The 22,904-nt window shown below is 53.8% G+C and overlaps 1 protein-coding gene across 1 annotated transcript in view; it reads right to left on the bottom strand.

Moving 5' to 3' along the window:
• Positions 1 to 22,904, bottom strand: part of HMCN2 (hemicentin 2) — a 176,913-nt gene that overhangs the window by 93,385 nt on the left and 60,624 nt on the right. The window contains exons 16-23 of the mRNA XM_027556578.1: positions 21,601 to 21,789; positions 19,913 to 20,008; positions 19,497 to 19,624; positions 17,569 to 17,713; positions 13,981 to 14,093; positions 13,698 to 13,857; positions 12,502 to 12,667; positions 1,379 to 1,506 (exon numbers count right to left, since the gene is read on the bottom strand). Coding sequence (XP_027412379.1) covers positions 1,379 to 1,506; positions 12,502 to 12,667; positions 13,698 to 13,857; positions 13,981 to 14,093; positions 17,569 to 17,713; positions 19,497 to 19,624; positions 19,913 to 20,008; positions 21,601 to 21,789 — 1,125 coding nt within the window. The remainder of the gene's footprint in view (positions 1 to 1,378; positions 1,507 to 12,501; positions 12,668 to 13,697; positions 13,858 to 13,980; positions 14,094 to 17,568; positions 17,714 to 19,496; positions 19,625 to 19,912; positions 20,009 to 21,600; positions 21,790 to 22,904) is intronic.

The raw sequence follows: 22,904 nt of genomic DNA, 5'->3' as shown, positions 1-22,904 counted from the left end.
GAGACCCAGGTTCGATCCCTGGGTTGCCAAGATGCCCTGGAGAAGGAAATGGCAACCCACTCCAGTCTTCTTGCCTGGAAAATCCCATGGACGTGGGTGGTGAGCTACAGTCCATGGGGTCGCAAAGAGTTGGACACGACTGAGCGACTTCACTTTCTTATAGACAGGAATCCAAGGCTCAGAGAGGCAGAGCAGCTGGCCTGAGGTCACAGAGCCAGTTGGTGGCAGAGTCAGCATTCAAACCCGGCTCCGTTCGTCCTCCTGCCCTGCTTCCCTGTCTCTCTCCTGTGCTGTGCTGTGCTTAGTCGCTCAGTCGTGTCTGACTCTGTGCAACCCCACAGACTGCAGCCCTCCAGGCTCCTCTGTCCCTGGGATTCTCCAGGCAAGAATACTGGTGTGGGTTGCCACACCCTCTTCCAGGGGATCTTCCCAAACCAGGGATCGAACCCAGGTCTCCCGCGCTGCAGGCGGGTTCTTTAACATCCGAACCACCTTCTCTCATACGCTCATGTAAACACACAGCAAAGCTTTGAGCCCCTCCCTCTCTGAACCTCAGTCTGTCCACCTGTAAAATGGGGAGTTAAGCTTAGAGCAGGGGTTGGCTCTTTCTGGAACGGGCCAAAGAGTAAATATCTTAGGCTCTGCAGGCCAGATGGTCTCTGTCTCAGCTACTAACTTTGCCATTTCAGCGTGAAGGCAGCCACAGACGCTACGTAACCGAACGTGTTTGGAGGCGCTCCAATGAAGCTTGTATTAATGGACACTGAAGAACTGAGTTTCATATAATTTTCATATGTCACATTATTTGCCTTTTCTCCCCCAATCATTAGAAAACGCAGACATCATTCTTCACTTGTGGGCCGAATGAGAACGGCATGTAGGCGAGGAGTAGCTAGGGCTGTGGTTGGTGGACCCGGGTCTCAGATGACTCACTGGGGCTCTTGGAGGGGACAGGCTCCCCGCCTCTTTGGTGGAGTGACTCCACTGGGTGGCTCCTGTGAATGGGACCTGTACCCCCCAGATGAATGCCCACTCCTGGGCCCCCAGCTGGGCTGGGACCCAGAATCCCCCTGTGGGTCGCCCTCCCAACCCCTAAGTCCCTGCCGCCTTGGGGTCCCACCCTCGGTTCTCAGGGGGGAGCTCTGAACAGCCTGTCCAAGCTCAACCAAGGGGTTCAGGAGAGGGGAGAAACAGGGGTGGGGAGAAGGAGGGACAAGACTTGAAAAAGACAGGAAATAAGGTAGGTGGAGCGCACACTGGAGGGCCATGAAAAGGTGAGAGAGCCTGGCATGGGGATGGGGAGGGACACCAAAAGGCCCGAGAAAGATGGGGGCAGGGGGCCACGTGGTGAGACGGAGGGGGCCAGCCAGGGCCCTACCTTGCACCCTGAGGATGTAGTACTGAGTAGCGGACCCGGCAGGGTTACTGGCCGTGCATTCGTAGAGGCCGCTGTCACTGACCTGGGCCTGAGCCAGATGCAGGGAGCCGGGCGGGAGGAGGTGGTGCCTGAGGAAATGAGGGACACTGGTGAGACCCCAACCAACCCCACATCTGCTGGAAAGGTCTCATGACCCAACCAGTTGCCTCCTCCAGGAAGCCAGCCAGGACTGAGGCAGTATCCACCACCCACCCTTCACCGTTCCCCTGCCCTGCTTCCAGCTCCCCAAACCACCAGGCCAAGGCCAGGTCCACTCCAACTGGTGTAAGAGACAAAGAGCATTAGGCTAGGAGTCCGCTGGCTGGGTTTGACTTTGAACTCCAATTTTGAGCTGGGTAAAGCAAGTCCCTTCATCTCTTGGAGCCTCTGTTTCCTCATCTGTAAAATGGGTACATTAAGGAATGCTGTGACTGGGGCTGGTGAACAGGTTCCACGTGGGCTCAGTCCAAGGCCTGGTACCTGGTCACCAGGCACACCCCCTCTTCTAATGCACACACCTTATCCCTCAACCCTGCCCTGAGAGGCGGGGAAGAGGCCTCACTTGGAGGACCCCTGGATTCCAGGGAGAAGCTGCAGGCCAGAGGCCCTCTGCGTCTAAGGGTCAGGCTCACCCAGACTCCGAAGCCTGTGCTGTTTGGTGTCCAGGTATCCGGTGCTGGGCTCTCAGGAGGAAGCTGTGAGGCTCCCCCATCACTGCCCTCCCCACTCCAGCCCACCTGCTGAAGTCACCTGGCCCCCATCCCACAGAGATCTGGGACCCTCAGCCAGGCTCCTGCAGCTGGACCGGACCCCAGGGGACCCCCGCAGACATGATATCACTGGCCCATATGTGCTGGCTCCGTGTAGCCCCTGCCCCCACAGAACTGGGAGGGCAGCTGCAGCCCCTGGCCCCGGCTGGCCCTGAGTGCAAGCAGCCAGCGTAGGGGTGGGGCCCCTCAAGGGCCAGTCCCTCCCCCGCCTGTGCTCATCAGGGTCCAGCTGGTCTCCAATCCCGGTCCCCACTCCCCTCTCAGCTAAGTCTCAGATTCCTCCTATGCAAAACAGGGATGACAGTAGTCCCCCATTTACTAAGCAGCTGCAAGCAAAGTACTGGGCACACACTTATCCACCAGGTCGATATTGTTGGCAAATTCACTCTCTGTGCAGTCTCGGGCCAGTAGCTTTGCCCTGCAGGTCCTCTGTCTCCCCATCTGTAAAGTGGGGTTGTAATCCCCCTGCCTAGGAACCCCCTCCTCTAGTTTGTCCTGAGCGTCCAGCGGGCACTTGGGGCAAGTTCCCTGAGGACAGCTGTGAGTGATACACCAGCTGGTGGTCTCTGGAGCCCGGGCACCGGGCTGGGGCCAACTGGCTCCGACCGTGTTCTGCCATGTGCCTGCTGTGTGATGTTTGCTAAGTCGCTCAACCTTTCTGTGCTTTGGTTGTCTCCTTTGCAGGGCAGGGGGAGATAAGACAGAAGTGGTGCTTCTTCCTCATAGAGTTGTCCAGAGAACTGAAGACCTGATTCACACCCCTGAGCCTAGAACAGTGTGAATGTGTGCTTAGACGCCCGGTCCTAGCCCGCTCTTGGCGACCCCACGGACGGCAGGCCGCCCGGTTCCTTTGTTCTTGGAATTCCCCAGCAGGAAATCTGGAGTGGTAGTCATTCCCTTCTCCAGGGGATCTTCCAGACCCAAGAACAGAGACACACTCAATGAAGGTCAGCTGTTACCATGGTGACGACAGTGACATTACAATATGCAACATAATTTTGCGTTGTTTAAAACTCATATAAATGGCAAAGTGTATATGTGTGTGGGTCCAATTCATTCGTTTTTCGCCGTTGCATAGTAGTCCTTTGTGTGAGTTTACCGCACTTCATTAATTAGTTCTCCTTTTGGTGTACATTTAAACATCTAGATTTTTTCCTTTCCTCCAGCCCTGCTTTCCTTCCTTTGTTCTTTCTTTCACCACCAGAGCTCTCTGCACACTGACGTGTGTCCCCCAGGCATAGGAGCCGGCCTCCTGGCCATACCTAGGCTCACACACAGTCAGCTCTCACAGAGGCCATCACCTCTTGCTGCAGGGCAGGGCTTCTTATCAGAATTTTCCAGCCACATGCAAAACAAACACATTCCCAGGCCCCAGCCAGATTTAGGGGGGTGGAGGCTGGAATCAGGGTTGTACCAAGACCCTCTGGGGTCCACCCCTTGGGAGCAATGCCCCGGGACACATGGAAGTGCCTCTGTCCCCCAAAAGTGACCTGGAGGAGCAGGCAGGAGCCAGGCTTTGACAGCAAGTGCCATCGCCCCCAACCATGCCCTTTGGGTGGAGGACTCCCTCTCCCCGAGTCTCAGTGTCCTCACCTGGGGTCACAGGATACTGTGCGTACGAAGTGACATGATGCACACGAAGTCCATGGTCCCTGGGACATAGTAAGTGCTCCATACACAACCCCGCTGTTAGTAAAAAACCCACCCCCAGTGTGTCCATGTGCTCGCTCCCAGCCCCCAATCAGTAGGTCCCTCAGTCTTCCAAAGTGGAAGAAAAAGGAGCAAAAACACCACACAGATGTCTGTTTGTCCCAGTGACAAGTAAACATCTCCCCTGCACGGCTCCACTCCCCTGGCTTGGCTTTTCTCATCCACCGTGGTTGTGTTTTGTTTTTTTTTTTTTTTAGGTTAAATAATGTCAACATCCAACAACACGAGCCAAATCAGCGTGAGGCTGAAACACACACACTTAATCATACTTGGGGCGGTGACATGGCTCCCTCGGGGACTTTATTGTGAACCTCGACTAGCCAAGCAGGAGCCCCTGCGTCAGTGCAAAGATGTCCAGGCTGAGCACCAGAGTTCTGGGTCCAAGGTCCTATTCTGCTCTAGACATGCTGTGCAACCTCAGACAGGGCAAGCAACGTCTCTGAGCCCCAACTTCTTCATATTTGAAAAGGCAGCTCTGGACTCCTTTTATCTCAGAGGTTGCCTTCTAGTCCTTCTTAGAACTTTAGAGACTAAAGGACCTCTTGCTCCTTCCCTCATCAAACCCTTAAAAGGATAGGAAGTGGGAGCTTCTGGGGGAAAAAAAAAAAAACAATAATGAAAGAAATTTCCAAAAGTGGAAACAATTCTCAACAATAAAAGAGGCCTCTCGTCTTTCTCACGATGAGCCCCAGGTCATTTCCTAGAAAGGGAAGCTGCTGCTGCTGCTGCTAAGTCGCTTCAGTGGTGTCCGACTCTGCGCGACCCCATAGACGGCAGCCCACCAGGCTCCCCCGTCCCTGGGATTCTCCAGGCAAGAACACTGGAGTGGGTTGCCATTTCCTTCTCCAATGCATGAAAGTGAAAAGTGAAAGTGAAGTCACTCAGTCGTGTCCGACTCTTAGCGACCACATGGACTGCAGCCTACCAGGCTCCTGCTCACTATATCACAGAGGAGGGGATGGAGAGAAGGGAGACTCCATCTTATAGATGATCAAGCTGAGACCTCTAGAGACCCCTCCATCGCAGCTTTCACCACACTGGCCTGTGACCACCCGTCGCCCGTGGGCCCTTAAGAGGACACATTTCCGTCCACCTTAGCTGCCTTTGTACCCCCAGACCCTAGCCCAGACCTGGCACAGAGCAGACCCCACTCAGACCAGACTCAGGACAAAGGTGTGGGGCCTGGGATGCATCAGAGAGGACCTGGAGGTCTGGGGGTTCCAGGGCAGCCCTTCTGAACCACCCAAACCCCATGCCCCTTGCACGCTCTCTCCACGTTCCCAAGGCTCCCTGAGGTTTGGGGGCTACAACCTCCGGGCACAGGGATGGGCACGGGCAGGGGCAAGGTGGGAGGAAGCGGGGAGAGGGCTGCCGTGTGCCGAGTGCATGTGGTGTAATTAGCAGCAGACTCCCATCGCAGCGAGAGCAGCCAGATGGCTCCAAGCAGCGCCCAGATGAAAACACGGAGAGGTTCGAGGGGAATTTCCTGTTTATGACATGCACTGGGCTCAAGCCTTCGCTGCTGGCTGTGAGGTTCACACAGCCACGCAGATGGTGGGGGATGGTGGTGGGGAGATCCACCTACCCTGCCGGGTCCCCCTGGCCCTGAGAGCTCCAAGGGGAACATACCTGCCCGGAGAGACCAGAGGGCATTGGGTAGATAGTGCCAATCCCAGGCCACACCTTTGCTGCAACCCAGCTAGGGGTCCCCTCTCCATGCAGCTGCCTCTGCTGCCCATGGCATTTATCACACCTGCAGCCACCTGTCACTCTCTGATGGCTGTGTGGGGGGAGGGGCCAGGAGTGCCCAGGTTCCTGCCATGTCCCTGGCCCTTAGCACAGGCACTGGCCCATAACAGGTGCTCGATAAATATTTGATGGCAAATCCCAACTGTCCCTGTCCCCCCACCCACCCCTCCCCCGCCACACACACACACCTTCCCACCTTCGCTCACAGTGTTTCCCACGCCCCATCCTGTCTCAGCACTGCTCTCCTGCCCCCCAGGTCCCCTTCAAGGCAGCACAGCCTCCAGCTCCTCTGGGAAGCCTTCCCTGATGAGACCAGGCAGGTTAGTTACACTTCCCCTGCTCTGAATGCTATGGAACCAAGTTCTGCCAATTGTTCATTCATTCACTGATTCACTCATCTGACAAAGAGCCACTGGGTTCAAGACGGGCCAGCTGCCGCTGGGGCGGAGTGAATGCCCCCGTCCTCAGGTTGCTGGGAGTCTGGGTGGTTTGCCCAGTCCCTCTTGCTGGGTCCCATGCTTGTCCTGCTGCCCTCGTTTCTAAGCGGTCCATCCACCCTCCTCTGCGATCAGAGCCTTCTGGGAGGAGGTTGTCAAATGAATGAACAGCACCTGCCACAGAACCGAGCTGGCCAGAGGCTGATCCTCACCCATAGTGCACAGCAGAGCTGGGCAGTGCTCAACAGATCCCCACTGCATGTCACTACATGCTGGCCACACATCTGCTGAGCCAGGGCAGGGTCTGAGCCTGGGGACAAGGACTGCCCCCCTCCCCCTCAGCACCACTCAGCCTGAAGAGCACCTTCACCCATCCACAGGGGCCACTCTGACCTTCAGGCATATCATAGACCCTTGTAAGGAAGTTCCAAACGGAAACCCCAAGCTGGAGCAATTCAGGAAGAGGGGCCTGACACCAACCGAAGGGCCAAGCGAAATATGTGAGCACGGGGGTAAATGCACGTCCCCCGAGCCCGTGAAACATAAACCCTGAGATGGCTTATAGGTGACGGCTGTCAATACTCAGACGCTTCCTGTGACCGCTGTGGAGCTAAGCACTTCCATGTACACTTGAAACTCCCCAAATCCAAACCTGCAAGGCAGGCAGATCACCCCAAGGCAGGGTTGATCCTGTCATCTCCCCTTTCACAGAGGAGAAAACTGAGACCCAGATGGATGAAGTCGTGCTGTGCACGGCCACCCAGACACCAGGCTAGAAATCAGCATGAGTTATGAAGATCCAGCAAGGTAAAGACCCCCATGGGGAGGCCCTGGGCAGTCCCTGCCATGCCATTGGCTTGCAAAGGGGAGCAGCTTTTCTCTTGGATCGTCAGAACCCAGTTGCAGCCCCCTCCCCTCCTCTGAGCCGGGACGGGGAGTGAGTGTCCCACCGCCCTGCAGCATCCCTGGACGCTCCATTCTTTCACTGTTCCCTCCCCTCCCCCCTCAACACGGCTGGCTTGGCCTTGTGTGGATCCTGGCCGGCTGCCCCCGGGAGCCAGAGCCGGAGCCAGGAGCACTTGCAGCTGTCCCAGCTACGTATCAGAACCACAAACAAACATTGTTGCCTAGCAACACCGCTTCGCCCCAGCATCCCCAGGCTGAGTCAAGGGATCGGAGCCACTAGGCGCTCTCTGGCCACTATTGCCTGTTCAGCTCTTTCATTTCTCAGATGGGAACACTGAGGCTCAGAGAGAAGGAAAGGTCTTGTTCAAGTTCACTCAGGGAGCTGGGGGCACGGCTGGGAGGGTACTCAAAAGTCTTTTGCCACCTGACATCACACACAGCTTGGACCCGTCTTCTCCATCCTAGGCAGTCCTGGGCACAAAGATGCTCAATAAATCCTGTAGACTTCAATTTTGACTTCACAACTCCAATGGTTTTTTCCCCCAAATAGCAGTCCCACAGGGTAAGAGGCACCCGGTGACCATTCCCAGCCTTGGACTCAACCCTTGGTTTTTGGGGCTCTACCCCAAGGAAACGATCCAGGAGATAAAGAGAAGCATTTGTGCAAAGACGTTCCAACAGCCCCATTTATTATCACCAAAAACTGGCAACAGCGCATCTGCCTCAAACAGTGGAAGAGCTTAGCAACCGTGGGAGCTGAATGCCCGGAATGTTATTTTGCCCTTTAAATGAAAAGCAATGATATGGGTCAGGATGAATCTAGGAAATGGGTAAATGTGGGAAAATGCGGAAAAATCAGTGAGAGCAGGATAGAAGATGCACTCAGTTTAACTCTCTAAAAGCATCTATAAGAATATGTTAGAAGGGGTCGTGGACACAGGCGGGTGGTCTAGAGTTTCAGGGGTATTCAGGTTCCTACTACGTTTTCTTTCCATTAGGACTTTCTGACTCAGGAGGTCAAGGCTCCTTGAGTTCAGAATATTCTCTAAAATCTCCAGAGAAAGCAGTGGCCTGCCTGACCTTGGCCCAGAAGCCTGATGTGTGTGTGTCCACGTGTTCTCATGCCTGCCTCTCTGGTGTGTCTGTGTGCCTGTCCATAAATGTTTGCATCTGTGTCTATGTCACAGCTGGAATCAAGATTGCTGGGAGAAATATCAATAACCTCATATATGCAGACATGCAGATGACACCACCCCTACAGCAGAAAGCAAAGAGGAACTGAAGAGCCTCTTGAAGAAAGTGAAAGAAGAGAGTGAAAAAGCTGGCTTAAAACTCAACATTCAAAAAACGAAGATCATGGCATCTGGTCCCATCACTTCATGGCAGATAGATGGGGAAACAGTGGAAACAGTGGCTGACTTTATTTTGGGGGGCTCCAAAATCACTGCAGATGGTGATTGCGGCCACGAAATTAAAAGATGCTTGCTCCTTGGAAGAAAAGCTATGACAAACCTAGACAGCATATTAAAAAGCAGAGACATTACTTTGCCAACAAAGGTCCGTCTAGTCAAAGCTATGGTTTTTTCAGTAGTCACGTATGGATGTGAGAGTTGGACCATAAAGAAAGCTGGGCGCTGAAGAATTGATGCTTTTGAACTGTGGTGTTGAAGAAGACTCTTGAGAGTCCCTTGGACAGCAAGATCCAACCAGTCCATCCTAAAGGAAATCAGTCCTGAATATTCATTGGAAGGGCTAATGTTGAAGCTGAAACTCCAATACTTCGGCCACCTGATGCGAAGAACTGACTCATTTGAAAAGATCCTGATGCTGGGAAAGATAGAAGGCGGGAGGAGAAGGGGACGACAGAGGATGAGATGGTTGGATGGCATCACCGACTTGATGAACATGAGTTTGAGTAAACTCCAGGAGTTGATGATGGACAGGGAAGCCTGGCATGCTGTGCTTCACGGGGTCGCAAAGAGTCGGACACGACTGAGCGACTGAACTGAATTGACTGTGTCTATGTCAGTGTGCATGGCCATGTGTCTGTGTCTCTGTGCCTGTCCTTGTGTATTCATGTCTGTGGGTGTCTGTGCACATCTATGTGTGTCTCCACACACACACACGTGTGTGTTAGGGCCCTGCCCAGGAGAGGGAAAAGTCAGGATTCTAGTTCCCCACCCTCCATGGCTTCTGTTTCCTCCCTCAGTGTGCTGCGCATTGACCCTGCCCACCCCACCCACCTCCAGGATGGCCAGCAGAAGAGGGCAACCTCTCGCCCAGATGAGGAGGCCTCAGAGGCTCAGCCACACTGTGGAATTCAACCCTGATTGCACCAGAGTCACCATGGAGCGCCAGCGCTGGAGGTCTCCTGGTGACCCTGACCACAGCCCCTTGGCCAGGGTCGGCACAGGATCAGGAAAGAGAGGCCCTGGGCAGCCCTAGTAGTTCAGGCCTCCCCCTGCCCTCTATCAGCCCAGGACAGAGGACAGAGGCAGACGACAGAGGCAACTGCAAAAGAGGGGCGTGGCTCAGCCAGGCAAAAGGGGTGTGGCGGAAGAGGGGCGTGGCTCAGCCAGGCAGAAGGGGTGTGGCGGGAAAGGGGCGTGGCTCAACCATGCGGAAGGATCTCAGGTTCTGGAGGCAGATGGTCACCCACGACTCATCAGAATACGTTCTGAAGCAACTAGAATGCCAGCTTTGAAGCTGAGCCTTGGTGGGACGGGAGCGGCAGCATGTCCCTGGGAGATGGAAAAGATGGAGGAGGAAGTAGGGAAGAGCAGCGGACAGCAAGGCCACCCACTCCCCAACACCATCACTGTTTCGTGTGTGCGTCCCACAGGTTTTTGGTGTTTTGGTTTTTTTTTTAACTTTTTATTTTATATTGGGGTATAGCCGATTAACGATGCTGTGATAGTTTCAGGTGGACAGCAAAGGGACTCAGGCATAGGTATACATGTATCCATTCTCCTCCAAATTCCCCTCCCAGCCAGGCTGTCTGGTAACATTGAGCAGAATTCCCTGTGCTATACAATAGGTTCTTGTTTGTTATCCATTAAATGTAGCAGTGGGTCCATGCCCATCCCAAACTCCCTAGCTATCCCTCCTCCAGACATTTGCCCTTGTGTGTGTGCCTAGTCACTCAGTCGTGTCCAACTCTTTTCAAGCACATGGCTGACCAGGCTCCTGTGTCCATGGGGATTCTCTAGGTAAGAATACTGGAGTGGGTTGCTATGCCCTCCTCCAGGGGATCTTCCCAACTCAGGATCAAACCCAGGTCTCCCGCATTGCAGGCGGATTCTTTACCAGCTGAGCTACCAGGGAAGCCCATCCTCGCCTCATGGGTTTTTCAAATCTGCATTTTCTGGCTGAATGGCCATGGGACCAAGGGAACTGTGTGTCTGGTAAGAAAACTGAGCTCTATTCTGTTCGGGGAAGTTGTCGGATGCCACAGGGAGGCCCAAAGAAGCACAGGGACACAGAACCCGCGAATGAAACTCAGATACAATCAAAAGTCAGGGAAGTTATTCACAGTTGCCAGCAAGAGGACACAGACCAAGTGTCTATCAGCTGGTGAATATATCGACAAAAGGCGGTCCATCACCACAACAGAATACTATTCAGTCATAAAAAAGAATGAAGTCCTGACACCTGCTACAACACGCAGAAACCTCAAAAACATGGTTCTCAGTGAAAGGAGCCAGACGCAAAAAGTCACATTGCTCATGATTACATTTATGTGAGCCGTCCAGAGCAGATCAATCCAAAGGCAGAAAGCAGATGAGTGGTTGCCAAGGGCTGGGCTGGGGTGGGGAAAGGATGAGAAGTGGCTGCCAACCAGAGTGGGGATATTTTCACGGAGGAGGGTGCTGGAAATGTTCTAAAATTAATTGTGATGATGGTTACACAACTCAGAACTTACTAAAAAAACATATAATTGGAAAGCATGTGAATTATATCTCAATAAAGCTTTCTTATTGAAAAAACTTGGTGAGAATTAAATGGGATAATAGATATGATGATGATAATTTTTAAAAGCTGGAAATGCTGCTTTAGTTTCCAGCAGCAGCAGGAAAATGATATCAAAGGGTGTGATTTTCCACCGCTCACAATGCACCAAACGTCGCACACTCATCACTGTATCTTGAAAGCAGGATTTAAACCGTGTCCACCTTATGGACGGAGAGACAGGCCAAGAGGAGCCAGGGGCCACCTGAGGCCACACGACTAATACATAACCAGTCAGCATCTGCACGCAGGTCTGATTTAATGCCAGAGTCTTTGCCCTTCACCCCAGCCCCAACCCCGCCCCCAGGCATATTCTGCCTCTTCATGTAGGTGAACTCCCGGAATCTCATAAATCTCAAGAGCAAGCCATAAGCCAGCAAGAAGTGGAGGGGGCAAGGGAGAAAGAACAGAACAAAACTCTAGGATTGCAAAAGCAGCTTTCCCAGATTTATGGCTCCCGGCTGATCTATTAACGTATCACAACAAGGAGGGGCGAACAAATGGGAATTGCGATTCTCCATTTCAGTAACAAGCCAGAAACAAACAAGCACCCGCCGGCGGCTGTCCAGCCAAGGAGCCAGGACCGGGCTTTCTGGGGAGAGAGGCAGGTTCCTCTGGCCCCCACTGCCACCCACGACACGGAGCCGCCAAAGACCCCGGAGGGCATGCGGGTAGGGGCGGCACGGAACCAGCCCCGTCACAGACCCCAGCAGCATTCAGGTGTGCAGGCTTCCAGGACTGGGAGGGTCACCAAACAGATGTTCGGAGATGCAGAGCCCTGAGTGTGGGTGTTGGGCCGGCGGGGGGAGGCTGCACCGCAGGCTGCTCTGAGACCTTCTCCATCTGGAACGTCTCAGAGACCTCTCCAGGACTGATGTCACCAGCTGGAGCTGCCCCCTCGCCCCACCCCCACCCCACGAGAGTCAAGGGCTCCAGGAGTTCTGAGGCCTTCTTGTCGGGAACCACCCTGCCCTTCCTCCCTGTCTGAGGGTGGGGGTTTGGCCTGGCTTTGAAGGACAGCCTCCTTCCTCTCCCCCCAACTCTCAGGACCCCTGAAAGCCTGGCTGCCAGATACCAGGTCAGAGGAGCAGGCAAGGATGGAGAGCACGTGTCTTGCCCAGGAAGGCGGTCCCAACTGAGGTGTTCCAACTTTGCTAGCTGAGTGACCATGAGCAGCTCACCCCACCTGGCTGAGCCTCATTTCCACTCAGGTAGCAAGGGCTGCTGGCAGATAGGAGGCGCTCCTGCAGGCACCGCCTCTTGGCTGTGTGGGAAGGGCCATGTGCATGTTATTTCAGAGGCCTTGCTCCTCTAAAGGGCATCCAGGCTCCCTTAGAGGCCAATGGGTGAAAAGCACTGCCTGTGGAATCAGTTGCGTATCCCCCCCGGGGGTGTCCACAGGGTCCCACACACACCAGCTGGGTCACTGGACACCTTGAGGCCAGTTTCCCCAAGCATCAAGCTCTGTCCACCCCCAGACCCAAGGCCACGCAGCTGGGGTTACCTGTCGGTGATGGGCAGCATGTGGCGGGAGTCCTTGGTCCAGGTGACCAGTGGGGGTGGAGAGCCCTGGGCCTCACAGTCAAGGGTCACCTCATCACCAGCCTTGGCCGTGATCCTCAGAGGCTTGTCTGCTTCGTGTGACCCATTCACAAGGATCCTGGGCTTGGCTGTTGGTGGAAGCAGGCAGGGAGTGTGAGCAGGGTGGGAAGCCATGGGATGCAGCCCACAGAGGACCAGTGTGGCCCCCCTAGGAAGCTGAGGTGGTACTGCCACCCCAGACGTGCAGAGGAGGGTGGGCTCTGCTGTATCGGGAGAGCATAGGTTTAGGGTTGGACTCAGATCCGATGGTTTCCCCCAGCCACCCCTCCGCCTGTCCACCCCACCCTCCTTCTGGAAGCTCATCTCACTTTGCTGACCCCAGCATGGTCCCTCCTGCCCCAATGTCTCCGTCCCTCTAGCTTCTCTCCATCCTGCTCCACTTCCCCGGGGGCACTCTGGCAGGTTCTTTCCTCCCTCCTTTCTCTCCCTTCTTGGCCTGGATCATCCCATTTATCCTCAGGAATAAATGGGATTAACCATCAGCTGATGCCCAATCTCCCTCCGTGCTTGGGGTCCAAGAGGAACCCTGGCTCCAAACAGTTCAGTACACAATTAATTATTTAATGGCAGTTGTGATGGGCACTAAGAAGGGAACATTCCAGAGAGTTCAGCCTGAGGGATCAGAAAGCACTGAGATCTGACCAATGGGAGAAGTCAGCGGACCAGGAGTGAGGGAAGGGCATGCCAACAGAAGGAGCCGTGTGTGCAAAGGCCCTGAGGTAGGACAGGTCATTTAAGAAATTGAAAGGTGGCCAGAGGTTCTGGGCACTAAGAGTCAAAGAGTCATGGAGAAAGGTGGGCACGGGGGCTGCTGAGGGCTGGGAGTCCGGTGTAGGGCCTTGTGTCTTCCCCAGGCTTGTTAATATGAAGGTCTCTCCCTCTCCCCATCCAGTTCTGAGCTGGAACCACTCTTAGAGCATGGCCACACTGCTGGGGACAGTCCTCAGAGGGAGGGCAGCTTTGATCTTCAGACAGGAAGAATTTAGAGGCAGGGCTGCTGACAGGGTGCCAAGAAGATGCAGGGGAGGTCAGATTGAGCATGCCCCTGCCTCCACACCTGCCCAGCCCCTCTCCCAGGACAGGGGTGGCCTCACTCACTGTTGACAGAAAGCCGCATCTCCTGGCTGGAGAAGCCCACTGCATTGGTGGCTGTGCAGACATAGGCCCCCGCGTCCTGGACAGATGGCCGGGGGATGACCAGGGTGCCGTCCTTGCTCACGTTGTAGTGGGGATCCCTGGAGGCCAGGGCATTGGTCTCCTGCAACAGAGTCAGAGGTGACATCAGCAGAGCCCACCTCCCATGGCAACTTGCATCGCTCCTCTCCCCATGATCACTGGGCCTACCTCTCTGGTTACCTTCATGGTAACAGGCTTCACCTACCTTGGTCCAGGTGATGGTGGGGGTGGGAACTCCTGAGGCTACACAGGGGAGAGAGGCTGGAACGCCTTCATTGGTGATATGGTGGGTGGCAGTGGGCTGGATTCTGGGTGGCACTTTTAAAAACAAACCAATTTCATAAACCAGAGTTCACAGCAGCATTGTTCACAATAGCCAAAAGGTGGAAACAATCCAAGTAGCCATCAGAGGGTGATGGATGAACAGAATGTGATGTGTACGTATGGAATATTATTCAGCCCTAAAAAAGGAACAACCGTCTGATACATAGTACAACATGGATGAACCTTGACAATATTACGCAAAGTGAAATAAGCCAGACACGGAAGGACACATACTGTAAGATTCCACTTATGGGAGATACCGTAAACAGGCAAGTTCATGGAGGCAGGAAGCAGAAGGGTGGTGGCCAGGGGCTGCGGGAGGGGAAATGCAGAGTTGGTGGGTACAGTTTCAACTTGGGAAGTTGAAAAAGTTCTGGAGATGGATGGTGGTGATGGTTGTGAAACTGTGTCCCATGGAGTTAAAAACCCATCCCCAAACTGAGCCCCATGGGGTTAACAATACCAGCAACTAGCAGAAATTCTTGAGCTTATCTTACAGCCTGCTGCATACCCTTTTGCTTGAGCCTGCCTTCACTGAGCAAGCTCGCTTAATTGTTTCATTGCAAACTGCATATCCTCCAAGCTTCGTGTAGCCTAAACAACAAGATGTTTGTCTGAGTTGTTTTCCAGGGAAACAACTGGAAGTCAGCTGTGTTTAGTTAGAGTACAAGCCAGCTAAGACTGCTCGGGACCACTGACCCTAAAACTGTGTCTACACAGGTGTCTGATAAGTGACTTTTTGACATCAGAGGGCCAAAGGCCCCACCCTCACGTCACGCTAGGCATCCCCATTTTTGGACCTGCATCTCATGGAGAAGCAAGTCAGCCAGGCACACCCGCACAGAACACTGATGCCCTCGCCCTTTCCCTACCTGCGGTCACTTTTCCCATGCCTTTGGCCACCTCACGCGAAAAGACCCTGATGCTGGGAGGGATTGGGGGCAGGAGGAGAAGGGGACGACAGAGGATGAGATGGCTGGATGGCATCACCGACTCGATGGACGTGAGTTTGGGTGAACTCCAGGAGTTGGTGATGGACAGGGAGGTCTGGCGTGCTGCGATGCATGGGGTCGCAAAGAGTCAAACACGACTGAGCGACTGAACTGAACTGAAGACCACCCTACTTCTTTAATAAATATCCTAAGCCTCTGGCCGTTGGGGAGGCCAATCTGAGACTTATTCTCCTATCTTCTCACTTGACTGCCGTGTGAACACACCCTTTCTCTGCAGCAAACCTCAGCATCTCAGTGTTCTGGCTTGCTACGTTCTGGGCAAGGGTCTTCCCAGATGGTGCTAGTGGTAAAGAACCCGCCTGCCAATGCAGGAGACATAAGAGACTCAGGTTCGATCCTGGGTCAGGAAGATGCCCTGGAGGAGGGCATGGCAACCCACTCCAGTATTCTTGCCTGGAGAATCCCATGGACAGAGGAGCCTGGCGGGCTATGATCCATCGGGTGGCAAAGAGTCGGACACGACTGAAGCGACAGCACGCACGAGCACGCATGCTGGGCAAACAAACCTGCTGGCACAACAGCGTGAATGCCGCTTATGCTACTTAATTTACGCCACTGAACTGTACACTTTAAAATGGCTAAAACGGTAAGCTTTATATCATGTATATTTTATCATGATTTTTAAAAATAACATTTTAGCAGGAGAATACAGCTGCCACTGCTGTAAATTCGTGTCCCAGACAGAGGGCAGCCTGTGTCTAGGAACAAGTTGTGCCGTTTCTTCACTGTGGGGATTCGGATAAATCACTTAATCTTCTGGTACCCGTATTCCTTGATCAGCAAAAAAAAAAAAAAAGCTAAATTAACCTCAATTCCCTGCTCAGTCTCTGGGGATGGACAGATGAGAAGTGGCAGAAAAGAATGTTCACAGGACACAGTGAACTTGAAAACAAGTGCAGAATCCATCCTGGGAACCATCCAGATTTTCAGGCATTAAAACGGGGCAGAGCAGAGGGGTGGGGATTGTCTGCAGGAGCAGGGGAAGGGAATCAGGCATGGAGAAATAAGACCCAGGAGGGAAGGCCAGAAGCCAAGGGCTCTGATGGTAACACTAAGTTCCTTCAGGGGAATGCCTTTCTGGATTCTCCCAGGTGGCCAAAGCCTGCAAGTCAATCAGAATTTGTTGAATGGAAGTGAAATGAGCCAGGAGAGCAGAGCTTGATCGCTACTCCCACAGAGGGGGCTGTGTGTAGGGCAGGAATTGACGGGGAGGCTTTCAGCAGAGGCAGCCCTCGCTGATGCTATGAGTTGCTGAGTTACCTCCGTCTTGGAGCCTCAGCTTCCTTAACTGCAGAGCGTGGAGGCTCTTAAACCCTCCACTTGGAGCGGTTAGGAAAACTAACATGCGCAGACCCTCTTAGAGGTCTGGACGTGGCACATACCCCACCTTTGGTCACTGTATTTAATTGGAAGTATACAGAGACAGGACAGTTGGGTTCTAGACCCAGCCTCCTTCTCAGCTTCGGTTTTCCACTACTAAATGGGGAACGATGAGTTCTTCCCACTCATCCCTCAGGGGTTTAATAAAACAAGTCAAACAAACAAACAAAAAGAGGATATTGATGTATGCGGTGAGTGAAAACATAACTAACTGGAGTTCAACTTCTTGTTTTATGTTAAAAAGAACCTGGTTGGGTGGGGAAGGGAAGCAGGGACCCTCCCACACTGTGGATGGGAAAGTAATTGGGCAAATACACGAAAAGCCCTAAAAAATGTGCAGTCTCCGCGAGTCAAAACTCAATTCCACATCAATAGTGTATCCTAGGGAAAGACCTGGGCACATGGGCAAAGGTGGGGCATCAGGACATTTATCCCCAGGGGTTCACGCAGAGGAGACACTGGACAGGGCTGGGGGGGCAGGTAAGATACACCTGGTTCATCCTAACAGGGGACACGCAGTCGGAAACCAATGCTTCTGAGTCTTCTTAGCAGAAGACATGCCATATATTGTCACAAGAAGCACTCGGGTTATAAGACAGTCATATTACTCCAGTTGGTTTCTAAATATGTCTATGTACATGTATATGAAGAATTTATACATATTTATATATAGAATATACATCATGCAAAAATAACTTACATACAACACACATAAAGAATATTTATAATGTAACTGTATATGTACATCTATAATATATAAACGGGTATAAATATATATACAGTGTGTATTGCATATATGTGTGCATGTGAAGCTCATGTGTGTATAAAGTATGAAAGATACACAACAAATGTAAGATTATTCCAGTTCTTCTTAGTTATTGGTATTATAGAAGGTTGGTTTTGTTTTGGAGTTTTTTCGCTTTTAGGGGGAGTTTTTTGGTCCAGACTTTAAATTTCCTACCATGAATATGTACTACGTGTGCAAGCAATCTCTTTAAACAAGGTGTTCAAAATCAAGTTCCCCTTGGGCACCTCCACCCATCCCATCCTGCCTCCCGCACCAGCCCGGGACTCACCCTGGACAACCAGCTGCACGTCCCTATGGTGAGAGCCGGCCGTGTTGCTGACCACACAGCTGTACCTGCCGGCGTCCTCCAACAATGCCTGGTCAAGGTGGAGGCTGCCGTCTGCCCGGATGGAATGCCGGCTGCCCGGTGGGAGCTGGTGGGGGCGAAGAAGAATCAGCCTGGACCAAGGGCTCCACTCAGAGCTGCTAAGAGAACTCCAGAAATCTCACTGCCCACCAGCTCAGCAGGGAACAGCCTGGGTAGAGAGGCCAGGGGCTTGCAAAGAGGGTGGGGAGCCTGGTGGTGACACTCCCATCCCTTCCCGGATAGTCATGAGACCCCACAGACCCTCGGGGTCAGGTGGATCTGACCCCCAGCATACCCTTGACCCCGCTCACCCAAGGTCCACCAGTCCAGGGCAGGACACCTGACCCAAGGGTGCTGAGAGGAGCCCCTCCCGGGAGGGTAGGCTTGGGGTCAGAGCCTCCACTGGAGCTCCGAGGCCCATGCGCCCCAAGGCCACAAAGAGGAGGGATAGCCCGTCCTTGGGGAGAGAACCGAGCCACGCAGAGCAAAGCGGAGGTGCGGCTGCATCAGCTGTGGTCCCAGAGAGAGCGGCTCCTGGCAGCTGGCCCGGTGTGTCCCCATCAGGACCAGGGTGGGGCAGGGGAAGTGGGTCCAGAATGGGGCCTGGGGCCACCTCTGCAGAGATGCTCAGCCAGTCCATCTTTGGTGAGGACCATTCCGCCAAGTGAGTCCGCTCTGGGATTCCCTGTCTCTGTCCCTCGAGCCTGGCTGCACATTCTGCTCTTGGGTTCTGGGAGAGGCCGCTGGGCTGTCTTGGGATCCCTTGGGGCTGAGTGAGTTTGAGGGGGCTTCTGCTGTTTGCTCCTGGCATCTGGGCAGGTGCAGGCCCACTCAGTGTCCCCGCTGAGCTAAAACAGGCTCTGCATCTCCGGTCACTCCTTGTCCTGGCGTGGACGAGGCCCAGGGCCACTCGTTCCCCTCATGCCCATCGGATTCTACTGTGGAACCCTCCTCCTTGCCCCAGCCCGTGTGCCCAGGCGGGGTCCTCCTCCTGGTGATCCTGCAGAGGGGTCACCCACGTGTCAGCCTCCACAAAGCCTGCCTGCTCCGCGAGTTGGACACTGTCCGTCCAACTGCGTTAGGGGCCGGGACAGCAGGGACGGGCCCAGTAGTCTGGCCACACAGTTGCTGCCTCCCCTGGGTGTCCAGCATCTTCGGGGGTGAGGGCACCTTTTTTATAACTTCCTGGGCACAAGGACCTCAGATGTCTGAGGACAGACCAGAGAGGGAAAGGAGAAGTGAACGGAGAAGGGAAATAGAGGGACCCAGGTGGCTCAGTGGCAAAGAATCCACCTGTCTGTGCAGGAGCCTGAGAAAGGAAGATCCCCTGGAGGAGGAAATGGCAACCCTTCAGTACTCTTGCCTGGAGAATCCCATGGACAGAGGAGCCTGGCGGGCTACAGTCCATAGGGTCGCAAAGAGTTGGACACGACTTAGCAACTAAACAACAGCAACAACAAAGAAAACCAAATTGGTGGGAATGGGTGAAGCAGCCACTGTGCGCCCAGCAGTGTGCCAGGCAGCTGGGGCAAATGCTCTGTTGCGCAGACCTTGTCTCGGTCCTGGAACCATCAGAAGGGGGGCGATGGACAAATGCCTTGTGTCTGTGCCCCCACTAAACTGCTGCTCCCCGGTCGCAGCACAAATGAAGCACAAGCTCCTCCGGTCAAGGACTCGAGAGCGTGAAGGGTGCTATTAGTGCATTATCAGAGAAAGTTCTGGAAAGAGGCATGGAAGGGAGAATACACTCCAAAACAGGGGAACCGCAAAGCGGAGGCCAAGGTGTGAGGGTGACAGCTCCTTCCTCCCCACAACACTGCCCGCGGCACCCAGAGGGGCCCAGCACTCACAGGCATGCCGGCCTTGAGCCAGCGCCGCTCGGGGCGGGGCCTCCCAGCCAGGACGATACAGGGCAGGGACACCGGCTGCCTCTCCAGCACCCGGACGGTGGGGGCGCTGCTGGCGATCTGTGGGGGGACTGCAGGGAGAGGAGCCGGTGTCAGTACACTGGCTTCCCGTGGGAACCAAGGCCCTCAGTCCCCTGTCTCCCCCACAGGGAACCCAGAGAGGCATCAGGATTGGGGATCCCAAAAGGGTCAAAGGGCACACTTCCTGGGGCACACTACCCAGAAAGTAGGGGTCCAGATGCTCCTCTAGGAGAACCTGGCTGTGGACACTCCTGTCCCAAAGGATGGGCAGCCATGGGGGCCTTCCTGGGGGGCCCAGTGTCCCCACCAAACCCCTCCTCTCCAGATCCACCACGAACCATGTCCAGTCACGAGGAGGTAGGCCTCCGCCTGGACCTTCCCAAAGACATTTTCAGCTTCGCAGACATACAGGGCCTGGTCTTCAGGGACCACACCTGAAGGGCAGGAAAAGGCAGACCTGACTGCCAGAGCACATCCTGCCTCCAGCCCCCACAGGCTCCAGCTCCCCAGGTGCCAACAGCGCCCTTGGCACAGCCCGGCCCTGCAGAGGTCAGGCAGGAGGGCTGGAATGGCAAGGAGGAGAAGGATAGGGGATACAGCTGGGCCTTGGAAAGGTGAGAAGGCCTAGGCTTGCTCACGTGTAGAATGGGGATTTATCAATAACTGCACCTTGTAGTACGACTAGGAGGGATGAATAGATGATGCGATTATAGTGCTCAGCATGCGGCCTGGCACAGTAGTGAAAATGATGGTGATGATGCTGGTGATGGTGGTGATGATGAGGGTAATGATAGTTATGATGGTGGTGATGGTGCTGGTGGTGGCAAGGATGGAGATGATAATGATAAAGATGATGGTGATGGTGATTATCAAGGTGGTGACGATGGCGATGATGATGATGGTTGGGATGGTGGTGATGGTGATGGTGGCGGTGATGGAATTGATAATGATAAAGATGATAATGAGGAAGATGATGGTGACGATGGTGGTGACAATGATGATGGTGATGATGATGGTGAGGATGGTGATGGTGATGATGGTGGTGGTGAGGATGGAGATGATAATGATAAAGGTGATGGTGATGGTGACTATCGAGGTGAAGATGGTGAGGATGGTGATGATGGTGGGGATGGTGATGATGGGGGTGATAATGGTGATGATGATGGTGATGTTGATGATGATGGTTAGGGTGGTGGCGGTGGTGATGATGACGGTAGTGATGGTGATGATGGTGCTGGTGATGATGGAATTGATAATGATAAAGATGATAATGAGGAAGATGACGGTGATGATGGTGGTGACAATGATGATGGTGAGGATGGTGATGATGGTGAGGATGGTGATGATGGTTAGGATGGTGATGTTGATGGTGGTATTGATGGTGATGATGGTGGTGATGGTGATGGTGGTGATGATGGTGGGGATGGTGATGATGATGGGGGTGATAATGGTGATGATGATGGTGATGTTGATGATGATGGTTAGGGTGGTGGTGGTGGTGGTGATGATGACGGTAGTGATGGTGATGATGGTGCTGGTGATGATGGAATTGATAATGATAAAGATGATAATGAGGAAGATGATGGTGATGATGGTGGTGGTGGTGATAGTGATGGTGGTGGTGGTGGTGATGATGGCAATGATGATGATGGTGAGGGTGGTGATGATGGTAATGTTGTTGTTGTTGGTGGTGGTGGTGGTGGTGATGGTGGCTATCACATAGAACACGTAATATGTGTCAGACACTGTGCTAAGGGATTTACATGTATCACTCACATAGCAGCTCCTTGAGGTGGACTGTTGCTAAACCAGGGTGGGAGGCCCTGTCACTATCACTAGTGTGACTGGTCCAGAGGAAAGGCATGACGTGACCAGAGTCACTCGGCTGGAATATGACCCTCATCACCTGACCCATGGCCAGCTCTAAGGGTCAGTGTGCTGCTCCCAGTTGCCCAGTCTGGGGGCTTAGGGTGTCAGAAGCCATTCTGTCTCCCTTGCCCACCCTCCCCCAGCCCCAGTCTCTTACTTTCAAAGAACAGCACTCCTGAATCGGGCCACCCAGTCCTGCTGCCTGGCCTGGGCCCCAGAGGCTGGTCATCTCCACGGTGCCAGGTGATGGTAGGCAGTGGGTGACCCGTGGCCCGGCATGCCAGGAGGGCGCTCCTCCCCAGTTCCACGGTGACATCCTGGGGCAGCTCCAAGAGCTGGGGCGCATCTGCAGGGAGGTGACAGTCAGCCTTGCCCAGTGGCTGGACTCGCTCAGTCCCAAGGGCACTGTTCCAAGGCCTGCCTCCTCTCCCCTCACTGGGGGATTTCCCTCTTCCAGCCTCAAGAACCTAACTCATATCCAGGGCTCCAGAGCCAACTTGAGCTTGGCAGGGTGCAGCCCTGAAGTGCTCCTGGGGATGAAGAGACAAAGCGAGCAGCCTTCAGAGGGATGAAGTCCTCAGACCCCACATGGCATCTCGGGGACCCTGCCCTGTCCAGCCATACAGGGGAGCAACATGCCTGCTCCTGCAGGTGACATCTCCCAGGAAGCCAGCTTGGAGGGGCTGCAAGTCATGCCTGACCACAGGAACCCCACCAGCTCTGAGGGCCCCGCCCCACCATGCCTTCCTCCTGGGCCACCAGAGCTTCTCTTCATGCATCTCCTGGACTCTGGCCACCATTTCCATGACCCCAAACAGCCAACTTCATAGGGAAGTTCTAGCTCATCTTTACTTCGCTACATCCTTCTCTGCTTGTTGAACATCTTGTAATAAGCATATAAATCTCTACTACAAAGTCAAAACAGGCCTATAAATAACTTGACCTTAGGCTTTATGGTCCAAATGGGGCACTGGAGAGTGAAAAGAGCCATCATAATAATTACACCAGGATAACAGACGTAAACAAGGGTGCCTGAATTATAAAAAGAATTCAAGCATCACATAAGGGTTTAGCCTTCATTTTTGCTCCACACATTTCAAACCTCATGTCCCTGCCACTGTTAATGCTTTGTAGTGTTTCTTTCAAAGATTTTTTTCCTAAGCATTGTCTTATTTTTATGATGGGGAATGGGGGTATAGAAGTAATTTATTTCCCCAAACAGAGACTCATAATCCTTTCCATGCTTCTGCTGGCCAGAAGGCGGCCCAACTCCAGACAGGTCCAGGCCCCATTCCCTGCAGCTTCTGGGCACCGCCCTCACAGCCCTGTCCCCAGACCCTGACCAGGAAGGACCCCGGCCTGTTCCGAACCCGTCGCATCCAGCATGAAGGAAAATCCTCCACCCCTTTGTTCTTGCCGTCTCTCTCCAGAAATCTCCCCCATCCATCCAAATCATGACAT

Source organism: Bos indicus x Bos taurus, chromosome 11 (assembly GCF_003369695.1).
Source record: "Bos indicus x Bos taurus breed Angus x Brahman F1 hybrid chromosome 11, Bos_hybrid_MaternalHap_v2.0, whole genome shotgun sequence".
Classification (NCBI taxonomy): Eukaryota; Metazoa; Chordata; class Mammalia; order Artiodactyla; family Bovidae; genus Bos; species Bos indicus x Bos taurus.
Note: the sequence above shows the minus strand (reverse complement) of the source record. Positions and strands in the feature narration are given on the sequence as shown.